The 17,787-nt window shown below is 41.1% G+C and overlaps 1 protein-coding gene across 2 annotated transcripts; it reads left to right on the forward strand.

The window, feature by feature from the left end:
- The first annotated feature begins 261 nt into the window (after positions 1 to 261).
- Positions 262 to 6,367, forward strand: LOC136532908 (uncharacterized). 2 transcript variants are annotated; one of them, XM_066525487.1, is made up of 13 exons: positions 262 to 620; positions 950 to 988; positions 1,068 to 1,216; positions 1,399 to 1,474; positions 3,274 to 3,568; positions 3,653 to 3,759; positions 3,952 to 3,999; positions 4,083 to 4,289; positions 4,608 to 4,709; positions 4,913 to 5,043; positions 5,143 to 5,272; positions 5,888 to 5,983; positions 6,072 to 6,367. In XM_066525487.1, the coding sequence occupies exons 1-13, from the start codon at positions 424 to 426 to the stop codon at positions 6,094 to 6,096; spliced, it is 1,602 nt and encodes a 533-aa protein (XP_066381584.1). In that variant the 5' UTR covers positions 262 to 423; the 3' UTR covers positions 6,097 to 6,367. The 2 variants fall into 2 exon arrangements, with proteins under 2 accessions (XP_066381584.1, XP_066381583.1); XM_066525486.1 differs by having other exon boundaries at positions 263 to 620; positions 5,885 to 5,983.
- The last annotated feature ends 11,420 nt before the right edge of the window (positions 6,368 to 17,787 follow it).

Here is a 17,787-nt window from a genome sequence, read left to right on the forward strand (position 1 = left end):
GTCTGGTACGGATAGTGAGGAGAGAAAAAGAAGTGTCAGTTGTGGAGCCCATGCTATTGGGGGAGATGCAACTCTCTCTTTTTTTTGAGACAGAGAGGAGATGGAGTTTTTTTTAATGATAAAAAAGAGAGAGAGTTATTGGGGAACCTTCCCTATCTGCCGTGGTTGGGCTGTTGCCATCGCCCATGGACGGGCTCGGCATGGCACGACAAGCCTAGTGAGCCGTGCTTTAGCGGGCCAGGCCGGAGACTGTCCATTTGGCATGTATACGGGTTTGGGAGTTTGGCACTCGTCGTCTCCTCTCCTCACAGGTCTCTTCCCCCGTTGCTTCTAGCACCTTCCTAGGGTTAGGTTTCCACGCAGCAAGCGACCCCCACTGCCCCACACGGCTTCCAGCACAGCCTTCCGGAAGGAGCAGGCGCGATGTGGCACGAGGCGCGGCGGTCGGAGCGGAAGGTCCACGACCTCATGGACGCGGCCCGCCGCCGGGCGCAGCGCCGAGCCGCCTACCTCGCTCGCCGCCGCGGCGACCCGCAGCAGGCGCTCCAGGTCTCCGGCACTCGGTGCCGCGTCCACCGCGACGACGCCCTGTACCAGGCCACCGAGGACCAGCAGGGATTGTGCGTGCCCCGCCCTCTCTCACCATCTTTCCTTCTCTTGGTGCGGTGCGATGCTTGGTCGCAGCGGAGGCACTGTTCCGGATTTGGTCTCGTGGGTTATCCTGTGCGAGTTGAAAGTTTACTGTAATAACTGATGATGGAGTCTGGGGCGCTGAGTCTCGGATAAAACCATGGCATTGCCAATTTTCTCTGATGAAGCATAGTCTGTTATCTCCAAAAAATGGATATTATCTCTTTCTTGTAAAAATATTCAGTTTACTGAAAATTGGAAATGACGGCTTGTTGTCATCGCTTGATTGCTGCTACTCATTCACTATGCTTTCTTGCAGGATACCATGGAATGGAAAGCAAGATGTTTTGATTGACAGGTAACTATCATTTATTGTGTTCATGATAGATTATCCTAAGAACAAGAAAATCAATGCCCATTATCTTTACAATGAACAGATTTGATGGTCGTGCATTGCTTGATTTTATCCGAGACTCGAGCTCTCGTCCTTTTCGAGTCCAAGAGAAATCTGAAGAAAAGGAAGAGTTAGAGGAATTTGTTAATTTTGAACGTTATCGGGATTTGATTAAGCATCGTCGCAGAGGATGTCGGTACCTTTTTGGTTTCTCTGTTCTATTGCTGTTGCTGTAGGAATTTCATGTCTTGCATCCATTTACATCACTTGAGGGATTGTCCTGATGCACGCTTTGTTCCTAAATTAGTACATAAAAAGGGTGCTATTTCTCAATTCATAGCACTAGTTAACTGAACATTTACTTCTCTTCGCAGTTTCTGATGAGGCCGGTTTGCAGCATGTTGTTCAAGAGTTGGAGGCAAAAGCTCTTCTTCCTTTTAGCTTTGACAAGTACGCTTGCTCTTAATTTTGTGTCCTCTATTTCCTCTCCTGCTCTTGCAACTTACATAGTTACATTTATACACAGAACATTGTTGTGAAATGTTAAGGAATGAGAGCAATAATTCTTTGCTCTACCAAATGACACCACCACTACCACAAAAGCTGGTAGTCCCTAGCAACTTGGGGTAGGTCAGAGGATTGACCCTACAATAGGATTGATATAAAATATGAGTATAGTACTAGTAATGACAACAGAGTAGTAAAAGGAACTTGTTCCTAGGTCGTTACTATGCACATGGATCACTATTGTTTTACACCCCTTTTCTAAAGACAGTTGTTCAGACAGATTCCACTCTCTCAAGTTTCTCTTTGCTGCTCTACCTAATAAAAATTGCATTCATGCATTGGTATAAGTTTTGATTCCGAATGAGTAAAGTACTTCATCAAACTCAAAGGTTTGCAAGATATTTTGTGGTTGTTGTTGCTCAGGGAAGCTACACTTATAACAGACATTAAAGTATCATATGACTAGGGAAACTACACAGACAACTGATATTAGAGGACTGTATGATTTTTTATCATTGAAAATTTCTGTTGGAGTAAATTGTATAGCCTTATAAATTTCTTCTAGAATATTTTCATTCTTAAGAGGATTAATTGCTTAAACACAAGTGTATCTGGGTATTACCGATATGTTTTTAACTGTTTAACGCTTTTGCATAATCATAATGAAAGTCTGATAAAAAAAAACACCATACTGGTTTTATCAACTTTTTTATGCCGATTCAGTCAAAGAGTGCTTGAAGCCTTGAACTTAATAAATATCATCTTCAATGCTTTGTACATATTTAGTATGTCATTGACTACTAGAAAACATCTTGGTGGTTGTTAAAAGGAAGATATTTTTCAGAGAATCTCAATTTGGGCTGTTTCTGTTGGCACATTTCACCGCATTTGACAAATTAATTGTCCAACAATATTCCTCCCAACAAGCACAGAAAGAAGAGGCTTGTGCTTGCAGGTTTAGGTGGCTACCTGTATTTTCAGCACTCTAAACCTTAGGGACTGATTAGGATAAAAATATTTTCATCTAGTCCTGCCGTTGTGCCATAGACAGCCTACTCGTTATTATGTGTTCATGTTTATCTGAAAATAATACAGAAGATATGTTTAGTTAAATTACAAAAGCTGATAAACTTGACACTTGTTTATGCAGATGTGTATGTCATTGCCAATGTCTGTCGCTCTTGTGATTTGCTATGTTCCTAGCATGATTAGCTCTCATATGCATTGACATTTGCCTGGACTAGCTTAACTCTAAATTTATGATTAAAAGAAGTTTAACCTAAGACCAAGAAAACAATCATTAACAAAAGTTGGAATAGAGTGATGCTAGTATGGGGACAGAGAAGAAAGATAGAGGGAGAGACTTTCCAAATAATCTAGCTCATTTGTGGACATCAGCCAAATTGAACAAGATGAGAGCATTTAATTCGACATTCCTGATTTTTTGAACTAGCAGGTCGTTAGTTGGATACTTGAATCTACCAAATAAGTGCACAAATCAGCTCATACCTGAGTAGACACCAATTTATTCATCTTCCCTCTGTTCTGAATATTCCAGATGTAAACCAGACTTAAATAATGGGGTACATAACATTATGCATACCTAGAATGTTTATTTTAACCATTTGGTATGACTCGTATCGTTGCTTCTCTGTGAGATACAGTTTATTTTTCATCAAATCCTGTGTTTCATTTTTTTTCTGGTTTCACTCTTAGTTATTGTTTGTTTTTGTTTCTGGTAGACCTCAATCCTCACAGCCTCCTGCTAGCAAAGGTGCATATTCACAGGTTGGATACTCATATAAAGGGGAAGGAAATGAGGAATCTGAAGACCTAGACAGTGATGATGATGATGAAGAGGAAGAAGATGAGGATGATGACAAGGACTTCAGTAGTGATGATAGCAGTGATGAGCGAATGGAAAGTATAGCCAAGGAATTTGGGATAAAAAGATATAACTGGCTTGTTTACAAGGACAAAAAAAACAAAGAAGAGGAGAAGCGGCAGAAAGAAATTGTTAAAGGCGACCCATCTATCGTGCGTGCCTTAATAGCATGTAATATTTGTCTATTTACTTGCTTTTTTGCTTCTTGCAAGAAGTAATATAATCAAATTGTACAGAAAAAATTGAGCCGTAGAGAAAGAAGGAAAGCTTCTCAGATTGAGCGGGAAAAAGAGCGGGAGGCAGCACGTTCTGTTGGACGGGTATCTTATCATGATCCTTATAGGTAATGCTATTTATCATTCTTCTAAGTTCTAACAAAGAAGACAAAAAAGGGCGTACCCAGTGCAGAGAGCTCCCGCTCTGTGCGGGGTCTGGGGAAGGGTGTCAAACTGGAATCATTTTTATGACAAACTGGAATCATTTTTATGACAAGGTTATACTTCTGATGCCTGACACCATATATATAATAATATAGGGAGCAAAGGAGAAGCCCATCATATGAAGCATATTCAAGGGGCAGAAGGTGCATTCCATGTTCATTGTAATTTTGTTTTCACAAAAGTATCTGTTTTCCTTAATCTCTGTATATATATTTCATGCTGACAGATCAAGGTCAAGATCAAGATCTCGTTCACCATCCCATTCTAGGCATCATGGCCGTGGGATACATGCTGAAAGCAATTATCGGAGCAAGCCGAAGGCTCCTAGGGTTGAATATATTACTGAATTTGGAGGTTCTGATGACACCAGTGTACCAAAAGTTTCAGGGATCTCTCCGCCTTCGTCTCCAATACGAATTGACATACCTAACCGGTCGGGAAACTTGACTTTTAATATTTGCAAATATACATTGGATGAACTTTTCTCTGATGGAGCTTATTACATCAGTCCTGGTATTCTGAAGATGACTTTGTCAGGAATAGGATAGATCAAGACATGGTCATGATGGTATCTATGGTGTAAAAAAATAGTTGTTTTGTAGATAGGCATGCATTTTATGGTTCCTTTTATTTTTGCTAAGCAGGAAGAAGATTTAACATGCATAGATCTACAGTCAGCTGTGGAGTTTATGACCTGCGCATCTTTGGTCCTTGTGAATTATTATGGCTATAATACCCCATATCCTTGCAGGTTGTCAGGTGGTCAAATTCTTGAGGCACTTCACAGTGATCCTGCGTCTTCTTTGTCTGTGGAACAGGAAAGAACTTCAAAACTTTTGAAACCGCCCCCCAGGTTTGTCATGACGATTACAATGTTATGAAGAGAGCGGCTGTATGTGCATCCGAGTTGCTTGCAATTGATATCCTGTGTTTGTCTAGAACCCTTTACTTTATTTTCCATGGGCATGATATGCCGTCTCGACTTGAGCATATCTCTGTTACTGGAAAATCGTCTTGTATTTTTCATCATTACTGACATGTGATTTCTGTTAACAGTACATCATCAGCACTAGCTAAACTAAGCAAGGGTGCTTCTGGAGGAACTGGTAAAACTCCCCAGACTGAAAAGAAAGAAACACCACAAGAAAGACTTAAGAGGATAATGAGCAAACAGCTTAACAAGCAAAGTATGTGCTAATTGTTACATTCAATCTGCATATTAGATTTTGGTTGGTGCTAGTAGTCTCCTATGCATGTAAGCATACTAAGCTTATGTTTTTTGACAGTTAAAAAGGACACAGCTGCTGAGATTGCTAAGAAACGAGAACAGGAACGACAAAGGCAGGAAAAACTTGCTGAAGTTGGTCGATACAGGCATCGTAGCCGCAGTAGAAGTCTTAGCCGGTCCCCACCAAGGTAATTAAACTAATATTTGTTATTTCAGTTTGTTTTTTTCCTTTTTCATTGGAGAATTATGCTAAGCATGCAGATTTGTTGACCTCAATAGAAGTCATTTTCATCCCTAAAGCTATGCAAGTGGTTGCTTGATTGTTTTCCTCCCTAAACCATATTTTCATCTGGGAGGAAGGGACTGGGCCGAGCCATGGTGAAGGCGGGGGCCGCGTGAGGGAGGAAAAGGGCCGGGAGACGGGCCACCTGGCCGGGTTGGGCTGGTTACTGGGCTGCGTCTTCTCCATTCCTTTCTCCTTTTCCATAACCAAAAGCATAAATGCTTATATACCCACTTATATAAACATATATATGCATGTATACATATATGTTTATGTAGTTCTAGGAAAATAATTCTAGGTGCGTAAATCAAAGATCCACTAAGAGGCAACTCACATAGGGCCCACGTAAGCACAATGCAATGCATGACTTATGGTTTTAACTCATAATTAAATCAAGTTCAATTAACTGTTAAACAGTATTTGTTTAAAAAGTTCTGATCGTGGTGATAACACCTAATATTGACTAGTCTGATAAACGTCTTCTATATCTTCTAAAGATCACCATTTCCTGGTGCAGAAGGCGGCGATATAGCAGAAGCCGTAGTAGGAGCAGAAGCCCAAGAAGGTACCGATCCGGCTCACTCTCCAGTTCCCGGTCGCCCTCTCGCTCTCCAAGGTAGTATCAGCGTTAGTTTAACTACAGCTCAGATTGTAAGTCCACGCTACTCTTTTAGATAGCAGCTGAAAGAATGATGATACTGCAGGTACCGAAGCAGGTCAAGACACTGAAAATATCCGGGCCCCTGCTAACAAAGTGCCTTTCCCATGTAGCCTTGCCATGTTTTAGTTAATTTGTTTTCAGCTTTTCATTCCCGCTGTTTGTGTACTCATGAGAAGCCTTCGTTTTTGTTTTCTTAGCCCTATTATCGAGAGTGTGTATTCCGTGGTTGCCCAGTTACGAATTAGATAAACTGCAGCTCAGTTTGGTTTACGTGAAGAACATAACATTGTTATCTCCTTGAGTTTCAGAAGGTTTAATATATGTTTCTCATGATGCTAACCACTTTCAAGTAAGCGTAATATGTTTTAGTTAGGGCCTGTTTGGTGGACCTCCCAGAGGAGCTTCCATGCTGAATTTAGGAGTTGTTTTGCCAAACAGTTTTTTTTACTAAGAAGTGATCGTATACTGATTTTGTGAGTGATTCTCCAAAATGAATTCACTGCACGCAGAGTAACTTTATGTATAAATTTATCCTAGAAAATCATAAAGAAACACTTTTCAGTCTGAAAATCACTTCTATCAGTATCAACTTCCTCAGAGAATTTGGAGAAAGGGGAGCTCTATCGAGTAGGCCTTTGGCCAGCTCTATCGAACAGGCCCTAGCCTTTTGGCAAGTGGATTCTGGAGTCTGAGTTTGAACCGAGCCCATTCTTAAACAAGCTGAAAGCAACCTACTTTTTGTTCAAAGCATACTGATAGTGATTTGTGTCATTCATGAGCTGGGCATTCGGAAAGATATTGGCAGCGGCCACAAGTGAACCATGCAAGACTCAGCCTGTTCATGTTCTCTCTGCATGTCCTGGGACGGCTGTCTGAACGACTCGATTGGTGGAACATAAAACTATCCCAAGGGCCCGTGCCCCGTGGTGCAAAATCCTCCTGAGTTGGCCAAATGCCAAAACTGGGACTGAAACAACAATACAACATGTTGCACCATAGTTTGAATTCAGATGCTAAAATTTAAGGGTGTCACGTCGCGTGTTCGGATAGTAATAATAAAACAAATTACAGAAGTCCTCAGTAATCCGCGGTAGATGAATTTATTAAGTCTAATTAATCTGTCATTAGTACATGTTAATGTAGCACCGCATTGTCAAATCATGAACTAATTAGGCTTAAAAAATTAGTCTTAATCTGTGTATTTAGTTTCATAATTAGTCTATATTTAATACTTTATACATGTGTCAAACATCCGATGTGACAGAGACTAAAGTTTAGGAGGAAGAAACAAAAACACTCGCCCATAGCATTTGACCTAGAGTGAGAGTGGGCTAGCTACGAAAATATTTATGTCTGAAGAAGGAATCTTTGCTTCGAGTAAAAAGCTCCTACTCCTGCAGCTATGCTGAAGAATCTATCTTCAGTGCGCACGCACGTGAGAACCCAACGGCCTCCTGCCGTGGATGCCGGTCTGCCGGGGCGGGCCTCTTCTCCTTGGCTGCTGCTGCGGCTACGGCGGCAACTCACTCCAGCGACCAAGCCGGGCGTCACACGTGTGCCTATCTGCGCACGGCTCAACTTGCACGGTGGCACGTGGCTAGCTTCACCGAAACACACAGGGATGTCATGGGAGTACGACGGGGACTGTCAGTCTGTCACAACCAGTAAAAAAAACGCACACGTTTCCGACCATTTTTAAGCTTCTCCCCCCATTTCCTTTTTCCTTCGAAGATTTTTTTCTTGAGATTAAGTGATTGTTTGGTAGATCTCTACTCTTTAGTCCTCTAGCTGGGTGATTTAAGTGGAGGGTAGGTGGAAAGTGATTCGTAATAATCTGGCGTAAATGAAAAAGCGATTCTTATTTGATTTCTACTACTGTAGAATCTATACCGTTTTGCTGTTTAGGTTAGGAGGAATGATTCTCGTGAAGAAACTTGTTTGAGCACTGCCAAACCGTCTCTAAAAATATAACTCTTTCCCGTTTAATAACTACTACAATTGTTGCTGGCCCCAATAGAATCGATCTGGCTCAAGCACTAGCTTTGAATGTACGGAGAATTAACCTAGATTCAAGATGGTGTATATTGTCGTAGTTTGGCAATAATTAATTTTCTATATCAAAACTAGAAATTGTTTGAGAAACAGTTGAGGCTATGAACTATGTTTTACAAAACATGATAAATGTTATATTCGCTTGTCTTATGAGCCGTACTATTTCAGCGAACAAACAGTGTTTTTCTCTCACAACAAATCAGCAAACAGTACTTTCAGTCATGGCTTTTCAGTAAAGCGAACAGAGCCAAAGACGTAAGTGTTCATATGGGTTCACAGTCATATTCTATGAATGTACTTATTATGAACGGCTAGAGTAGATTGTGCAGATAGATTTTAAGATTAACGAAACCATCGTAAACCACATGTGGCTTAAATAACTCCAGGATAACACACGCACATATGCTGAGTCAGATGTCCAAATCCAAGTGGCAAGTTCCAAAATAACAAGCCAGCCAGAGCTCAGTTCATCACAAAGACGCCCCCTTGATAAAGTAACTAGATCAAAGGGCACCGGGCATCTTTAATCTTGGATTCAATCAACACCTACCTGCTACATACAAACTGCTAGGGTGCTCAAGTGCTGATCGCACAAACCTTTCTCCACATCAAGGTGTACGCATGACATGGCTGCAACAACTGTACGCTTGAGCAGACAGCGGCCACGCTTGAGTAGACGGCGTGCAGCAGCAGTTCCAGACCAGCCGTCGACGCGGCAGCCCGGAGCTGTCAGTGCTCTACGCTCATGCTAATCAGCGGGCAAGGCTGCACAGGCCGCCATACGCCGACAAGCATAGATCCTAGAGTCCATAACGCTGCAGGATGCCCCCATGTCGCATCTCTCAACGCCAGACGGAAATCCTATGGGGGAACTAACGGATCCGGCCATGGAGGCGCTGGATCCGGTCATGGAGGCCCCGGATGAACCTTAGCAAAGGTGGACGAGAAGCATGCAGATCCCCGGTTGACCCAGGCGCCCGAGTGTGAAGGAGAGGAGGAGCAAGGGAGGGAGGCCGCCTTTACCTGGGGCTTGGTCGCGGCGGGTCGTCGCCGAGCCACCCGCGCCGGCCTCCACGCCGGTCGCCGGCGGCGCCCTCGCCAGCCGCGCCGGCCTGGGGCTCCGCGCCACCAGCACCCGCGACCAGCGGCGTGGCCGTAACCGGTGCGTCGCCGTGGGAGAGAAGGAGAGGGAGGCGAGGCGCGAGCGGCGGCGGGAGCGGCAGCGGGGGCGCGAGCGGCGGGCGGGCGGCGGCGGCGTCCGTGCGAACCACGGGAGGAATAGGGGACGACGGGGAAGAGATGAGGCCGACTATGTGGACCCAAAATCGGAAGCCGCGGTATATATTCGCCGGGCTGGCTCCGGAGTAGAAGCCGGACTACGCTGAGAGAATTCGTAGACGAGAAGCCGGTGGAAGCCACTAAGGAGCGGCGGAAGCTGATTCCAGTGAAATCCGATCCGAGCAATCACAGCCACACGATTCAAGATCAGACGGCTGGGGGAGTTTCGGGCGACGTGGATAGGCTTGCTGGCGGAGGAGCACGTCCGGCTTGTCTGGGTTAATTAATCGCCGTCACTTTTCAATTTCTTATCAAAACGAAGAGGTAAATCTTTTTTTTATAACTAGGAGGTAAATCATTGATCACACTTGACTACCTGAGTCCACATTTACGAGAGTTGCGTTCTTTTCGAGTGAGCTATGCACGCAGCTTCTTTTCTAGCACTACACAGCTGATTAATCACTTTCTTTTCTGTTTAATTTGGAGTCGGCGTAGGTAGGCGCTTTCTTTCATGGCAAAAAAAAAATCAAATCTTTCAAAGCAAAAGCATAGCACGACAAGAAAACTCCAAGCGGTACATACATCCTATGTCCTTTCCGTGTCTATTTTCTCCTTTTTTTCCCCCTCGGCGTGCTTACTAAGATGCTTTTTGGACTCTGGCTCTTCAAACTAAAAAGGACTGATGCGGCATTCACTTTGGAGTTTGGACTCCTCAAAAGTGTTAGAAAGCAGAAAGCGAGAGACAAGCCCGAGTGATGCAAATGATTCTCTGTTGTATTTTAATAAACAGTATGTATATATATACAGAGTCTATGTGGGCGGTTACAGGTGTAAAAGAGATATGGGTAAAAAGACACTTCTTGGATTAATATCTAATTGAGCACTAAATTATAATTCTCAACACTCCCCCCTGATCAATTAGCTCCTTGTAGTCTTTACTGTTCATCTATTATGTATCTTTATGAATCTTTGGAAAGCCCTATGGGAAAAACCAAAGTAATACTGGTATACCAGGTAAAACTCCCTAAAATCCAGTGGAAAAAAATAAGGAGAAACACCATGATATACAATCACTAATGTTATTAGACCCCTTGAGATAAATCCAAAGTCTTAGTCTAAAAACACCTTGACCATATGGTCAATATACATCAACTATCATCTTCCAAAAACCCTAGTGGAGAAAAATCGATGATATAGCATATACCTTTGTGTTCAACATTGCCTCATCAAAAACTTTATACGAGAAACCTCAAAAGGGAAAACTCACATAAAGAAAAGAGTACAATGCATCTTATGTTTCAATATCATTCACCAAAAAACCCTATGGGAAAAAATGAATGATATGACATAATCTTGTGTTGATATTGCCTCATTAAAAACTTTATATGAGAAACTCTAAGGGAAAACTCGTACAAAGAAAAGAGTGCAATATGATGTTTGTAACAAGTTATTAATCAGAGAGGCTCTCCCCCTGATACTAGCAAACCTCAAAGTAAATTCATACCAATGCACTCAACACATAAGATTCTGTGAATATCTCTGTAAGATTATCACATGACTTAGTTTGCAAATGTTCATATGTCCATATCACCTATGGAACAGAACCATCTTAGTGCAAAGTATTACATTAAGTATAACTTGTCTTCATCTACACAACACAAGTTGCATTACCTTTATAGATAATGACCATTGATTCAATAGAATCAACACCACATAACTTCAGTATGTGATATATCATCATGTCAAGCTATACACATTTATGTGAAGCCTTGTAAAATACAATATCAGAATGATTGGTGGAAGTGACCATTAGTGTCTATATAAAGACTTTCACAAAATGGTCTTTCCACATGTACATTAAGCCTTTTTAACGATCTAAAATTTGGGCATCTAATAAATACTAAGATCACTTGTGCTATTAAAATATCAAAAGATATTCTTAACTGCAGTCTACCAACATTTGGTAGGAGTAGCGCTGCTATTAGATAGAAAATCATTGCAAAATAACATCCGATCGGGAACTTTTGCAAGATTTATTAGTGCATAAATAGCACAGAGATAATGGACCACATGTCTCAATATCTCATCTCAGTCACTATGGCATAAAACAATCTTCCTCTATCATGAGTAGAACAACCATAGGATGCCTTCGTATTAAATCACTCAATATGATCTAGATATAGATAGCTTTTGTACAAAACCCTGAGAGAAGATGCTTGGATCATAAACACAAAATCAAATTTTGGTTTAGTCCGTATCTTCCATCTCAAACTCCGTCTTTAGATTAAAATGTGCTATTAACATGTGTTCATCACTAATGATGTCAAGATTATTGACTATCATATAACACTATGAAATCCAATCAAGGACTTTAAAATGAACACCACATGTAATCAATCTTGTATCCCTTTAGTTTAGGGAATACACACAAAGTCGATTGTACCAAATTCGACTTAAATGCTTTAAGCCATATATTGGCTTAAGCAATACACAATATGTGTTGCAATTTTATGTATGAGGGTTGGGTATGTGAACTCCTTCCTGGAAGCTTCACAAATACACCAAATCAAGTGATCATATAAATATATGCAATCACTACATCTATCAACTATCAACTATAATAATAGATGCTTTTGTACTACCAATCAAAAGATAGTATCAAAAATTTATAACTTACTATGAAGAATAATTTGCATTGAAAATCTATGCCTGGGCTTTGCATGCCTGGGCTTTGCATAAACCGCTTGTGCTACTAGTCATGCTTTGATCTCACCACCACATTGTTCTCAATCCATTCTAGGATGAAAACATTTTTGTACCCACAGTAAAGGTACCATGAGGTGTTGGCATCACATCCCAAAACACCCCTTTTCTAGTGAGCAAGACTATCTCTGCTTGTATTACATCACTCAATAAGTTTCAGTAAGAGTGAGCAAAGCACTCTGCTATGGTCTTATTGACTGAATGACTTGGAATGTTGTATATAGTTTAATTAGAGAAGTACGTATTGACACATGTAGCATTTCTATGATATAATTCTCCGATAATCAAAACTCAAAGTATCCTGAATGACACATCATGACTTTCCGAAACGAGAGTCAGGGCTTTTCGATATCCTAGCATCAGTATTTAGGTGCACCTCTGAGCTAGGTTTGTGGATGACATCCATCCACTAGGTAATAACCAATATTTACCCGCAAGGTGTCGTCAACCATGGGTTGACTTGCATTTACTTATTTAGAAGGAAACCTTCTATTGCTAGCATGAATAATCCTGCTTTATGGCCATACTTCTCTCCCTCTTATTTATAATTGGAAGTTGAGTGGGTTTACTTGGTACCACCGCTCTTTCTGGCACATACTTGCAATGGATTAATAAGTTTAAAGGACACCTTAGTAATCAGTAAATGTATTAGCAGCTTATTTTCAATATTATGCAAATCAATAATTCTTTGAACTCAAAATTCAGTTCATTTAGTACATGATCCTGAGCATAAAATGCTTTATGCATTCCACATAATTTCCTAGTGTTATCTCTGGTACATCAAATCCCCCCTAATGCTTGGAAATACTCATTATCAAAATAAAACCAGCATACGGGTCGTATATAGATCCTCCATAAGAGATCTAAATACTTAACAATCGATGGAGATTGAAATCTCACATTGATCCCTAGTTTCCTGTGTGTACCCATCAATGTATGATGTGGTGATGAGATTGGTACGTATACAACGTACTCAATCTTACGCAAATAGGAAATCTTCATGGATTCCCACGTACTAAATGCATATGAGGGATATGCAATTAATCTCAAGTCAGAAGTGCATAAATCTACCTGACCCTAACACAAAGTTGGAAAATAGCAATTCACTAACAATGGTCCTACTATGACCTTGTCATACTTCATAGATTCGGTTTATCCTTTTGGATATGTAATTAAATTTTTGTTATACCAAACAATCGTCATTGTAGGTACAAAAAATTAGTAGTGTTCAGGATAATGAGCTCACAATATGAGCCATTATTTATCAAATGCATGGCCAGAGTGTGGATACTTCACACTCTAGATCATCTTATAGATGTATCTTCACAACTGTGAAATGCCTGAACTATCCATACAATCTTTGTATCGGACCCACACATATTCTCTTGAATATGACCAAGGAATCTAAGACACTCAATTTGATTTTAAGACAAGAGGGTCTTAAAATCTATTTCCTTGTGGCACTTATCGTATCCACACTTTGGGAAAATCTTGACCAAAAGAATTGCTAATAATTTTTCATCTCATCCCATATGATGGTCAAGTTGTTCGTTCCAAATTTGGAATGCATAAACAATGTGAAAAATTATCTTATACGCAACATGTTGTACGGGGATGGTGTATGCATAATACAACCAAAACGAGACTTATTACTTATATGCCATATCCAATGCTGTCCTTTTGTGTTTCCATACGAAAACACATTTGGATATCTCTATAATTTATTAAGATACGAGTTGAATTAGGACATAATTAAATATCCTCAATTGCTAACTCGGTATTCATAGGAAGAATGATAGTGGCAACATAGGCCAAACTATCATTGCATCGCATCAGTGATGTCCAAACTATCATTTTACTTCTTTGCAATAATTAAACCCTACGGTTAGCCCACTTCACCCCTTGTGCCTAGAAAGTGTTTCTATTGTTATACCGCACAAAAGTTTAGCAACCTAAGTTCCAATCCTACTCTAGCATGGCAATTCTATGAATGTAAAGACAAGAATTGAATTGCTTAAAGTAAATGCTCCAAGTAAAGAGAGAAGGAGGAACGTGGTGATGTTTTGTTGAGGTATCAGAGAGTCACAGCTCCCCCTTGATCCGCGCAAGGATCAAGTGCTCTCTATAGGTTGATTCTTCGACACTCCATCGTGGTGAATCACCCACAACCGCTTATAACTTGAGTTGGGTCATCCACAAGCTCCGTCGGATGATCACCAAGCTCCCAATCACCACCAAGCCATCTAGGTGATGATGATCACCAAGAGTAACAAGCACGAACTCTTACTTGACCACGACAAGACTAATGAGAAGGGTGGATGCACACTTTGCTACTCTTGCTTTCACTAATGAGGTCTCACTCTTGGATTCTCAAATCTCAATCACCTCACTAGGATCTTGCTCTTCTTGGCACTCTCAAGAGTGTTTCTTAGCTGTTGGAATGAGCAAAAGTAATCCATTGAGTGAATAGAGAAAGTATTTATAACTCCCCATTCAAAATGAACTGTTATGTGCCTCTGCGGGGTGACCGAACGCTCCGGTCAGTTCACCCGCCTCTGTGTAGTTTAAGTTATGACCGGACACTGGCCAGCGTCCGGGCAGCACTGATCAGATGCGTTCGGTCACAAAAACTACCCTCTGGAACCTTACTGATGTTGACCGGAGTCTGGCACCCAGCGCCTGGTCATTTTCTGCTCAGTGTCCGGTCAGTAGCTGGAACCTAACCAACGTCCGGTCAGTACTGACCGAACATGTTCAATCAGGATTTTCCCTCTCTGGACCCTTACTGGAGTCGACCGAACGCTGGCATCCAGCGGCCGGTCACTCACCTCTCAGCATCCGGTCGCGTCCAGACGACTTCACCTTGATCAAATGAACTGATCGGACTTTGCACCAGCGTCTGATCACACCGGAATCAGCGTCCAATCAATATTTGACCCTCCATTCACTTTCAACTAGCAATCATATGTGAATGAAGTTTGCTCCAATTGATCTAAGGACTTTTTAGAAGCTACCTAGTGCTAGATTTGACAAGTTAGCACCACACCTAACCCACTAGACTCACCTAGGTCAAGCTACCCGTCCATGCCCCCCTTAATAGTATGGTCAAAGGAAAAACAAAGTCATAAACTACTCTAAGTGTCTCTTCAATATCAAACGACACTTAGAACTAGTCCATCCTTAACCTTGTCGTCCATGCTTTGAAAACCGAAATGATTTCCATCGTAGGGGCATGACAACCATGATTGCCCAATCAATTACCATTACCATGACCTAACTTAATTGCATCTGCAAAACACACGTTAGTCACAGTAATCTCGTATTGTCATTAATCACCGAAACCCAACTAGGGGCCTAGATGCTTTCAACCCACTTTCTCTGAACTTCCACTAGCCCTAGTCACATAAATGTATCCTGTTAAAGAGAATATATTAATCTCTTACTTAACTTGAACCAGGAGTTTTTGTTATTTGATCAGCAAACTCATGGTAACCCAATAGGCACTAGACCATTGTATGGACAAGTTCATCAAGAGATACTACCAGATTAATCCAATTTTGTTGTTCTTTCTATTTTTGTGTGTGGGGGGTGGGGTGGGGTGAGGGGGGAGGGGGAGGGGGATGAAAAAAGTCTACAGTTCTACGATTTTCAAGAACATGTCCAAGCGACCTTCGTTGTTCGATGTTCTCTTTGGTATTTGAAGCTACCTTTTGTGTCGTGGAGAATGTATTATTGGAAATTTGCTAGTTATTCCAAATTTGGTGTTATGAGACCTAATTTAGTTTGATTGTTTGTTGTCTGTATATATGTGACAATATATTTGGATCAATATACTATGCTATTCCAAATGTTCTTGACCTTTAGACATGAAATATTGTTGTTCACTATAGTAGGTTTCCAAAAGCCTTGTTTACATGCTTATGGAATGGTGGATTCTTGTGGTCGAATTCTTTTATATAAAGACCTATTGTTCATTGCTAATCAATATTGGTTCTCACAGGTGATGGTCCAGAGGAAGTGAAGGATGGCTGTGTCCATCTACTGACCTTTGTGATAGACATAGCAGTGTTGACACATCTATGTGCTTCAAGGTGAGTATGCATTGGTAGCTGGTCGGCTTCGAATGTACTTAAACTTTACCTTCTGAATTTTACGGTGCTCCTACTGTTGGATCATGTTACATCTCTGTAGTCACAAAATCTTAATCCCTTAAATCACTTATGACAATAGTGCTAGGTAGTTCATCAGCCATCCTTAAATTTCTTGTTCATCTGCAGCTTTGATTCAATAAATCCCTTGTAATGGCGCTGTTAAAATCACCTGCATCATTCTTTCAATACAATTTTATATGTTCACAACAGTAATTGGGATGGGGTGTTTTCGGTGCTATTGAAGGATATTTCTATGGTTTTGTTGATTTAGTATGTCGAGATCATTCAAAATAAAATTTATTTTTGCAGCCACAAGCATAATTTCCTTTTTTGCATAGGAAACTAACTCACTGGACCCATCGATTTCATGTTTGATCTGCGCTTTCTTATCTCACAATTTTGTTGACAACCAAATGCTTAGTCCTTCAACTAAACATTACTTCAAATACCATATTTCCAATAATAATTGTCCCCAAAACTGAACCGTACATATTTATTTGTGAAACCACAAATTGTTTTATGAGTTGGACCTTCAATTTCTTTGTTCCTGTACCACATTTACTGCTACACCTATTAATGTTTATTGTTAAACTCAATCGTTTGTGAGTTGGAACCTATAAAAGTCTTGGTCACACCCATTTATTTAAAGAATGTGACCATAGAAAATAATTTCATTTTTCATTCACGAGCAATTTCATTTGAACCATTGAAAGCTCTAGTTTGGTTTTGGTGAATTGATGAAACCCTAAGTGCTAACCTAGTTTATCAAAGTGATTATGAGATAGGTAGCACTACTCCAAGTGTCTAAGCAAATGAAGATCATGACATGATGATGATGGTGATGGCATGGTGATGATCAAATGCTTGGACTTAGAAAAGAAGAAAGAAAAACAAAAAACTCAAGGCAAATGTGAAATTGATATGAGCTTTTTGGTTGAGTGATTGAGACACTTAGCGAGTGTGATCACATTTAGGATCGATAGCCATACTATTAAGAGGAGTGAAACTCGTATCGAAATGCGGTTATCAAAGTGTCACTAGATGCTCTAACTCATTGCATATGCATTTAGGATCTAGTGGAAAGCTAACACCCTTCTTGAAAATGTTTGTGAAAATATGCTAACACACATGCACAAGGTGGTACACTTGGTGGTTGGCACATTTGAGCAAGGGTGCAGAAGTTGGTGAATCGAAGGTGGTGTTTTTCACTGTTAAACAGTGACCGGACGTTGGTCACGTGGTGATCGGACTCTGAGGAGCAGCGTCTGGTCAATTATAAAAGGTGGTACTCTCGGCCTGAGGCCGGACGCAGGTGACCGGACTCTGACTGAACACTATTCAGTGTCCGATCATGCTAATGTGGCGATGCACAGAGAAAAGGGTGAGTGATCGGATGTTGGGTAAGTCCGGTCAGGCGTGACCAAACATGTCTGATCGCGAGTGGAACCTTACTGGAAACGACTGGACTCCAGTGTTGGAGCGTCCGGTCACTTCGAGCAGCTCGTCCGGTCACAA

The sequence above is a fragment of the Miscanthus floridulus genome, unplaced genomic scaffold (genome assembly GCF_019320115.1).
Source record: "Miscanthus floridulus cultivar M001 unplaced genomic scaffold, ASM1932011v1 fs_737_8_9, whole genome shotgun sequence".
Classification (NCBI taxonomy): domain Eukaryota; kingdom Viridiplantae; phylum Streptophyta; class Magnoliopsida; order Poales; family Poaceae; genus Miscanthus; species Miscanthus floridulus.

Coding starts and splice junctions, on each gene's coding strand:
- LOC136532908 (XM_066525486.1), top strand. CDS start 424: ATGTGGCACGAGGCGCGGCGGTCGGAGCGGAAGGTCCACGACCTCATG. Junction 621..949: donor ACCGAGGACCAGCAGGGATT/GTGCGTGCCCCG, acceptor GCTTTCTTGCAG/GATACCATGGAATGGAAAGC. Junction 3,760..3,951: donor TCTTATCATGATCCTTATAG/GTAATGCTATTT, acceptor ATAATAATATAG/GGAGCAAAGGAGAAGCCCAT.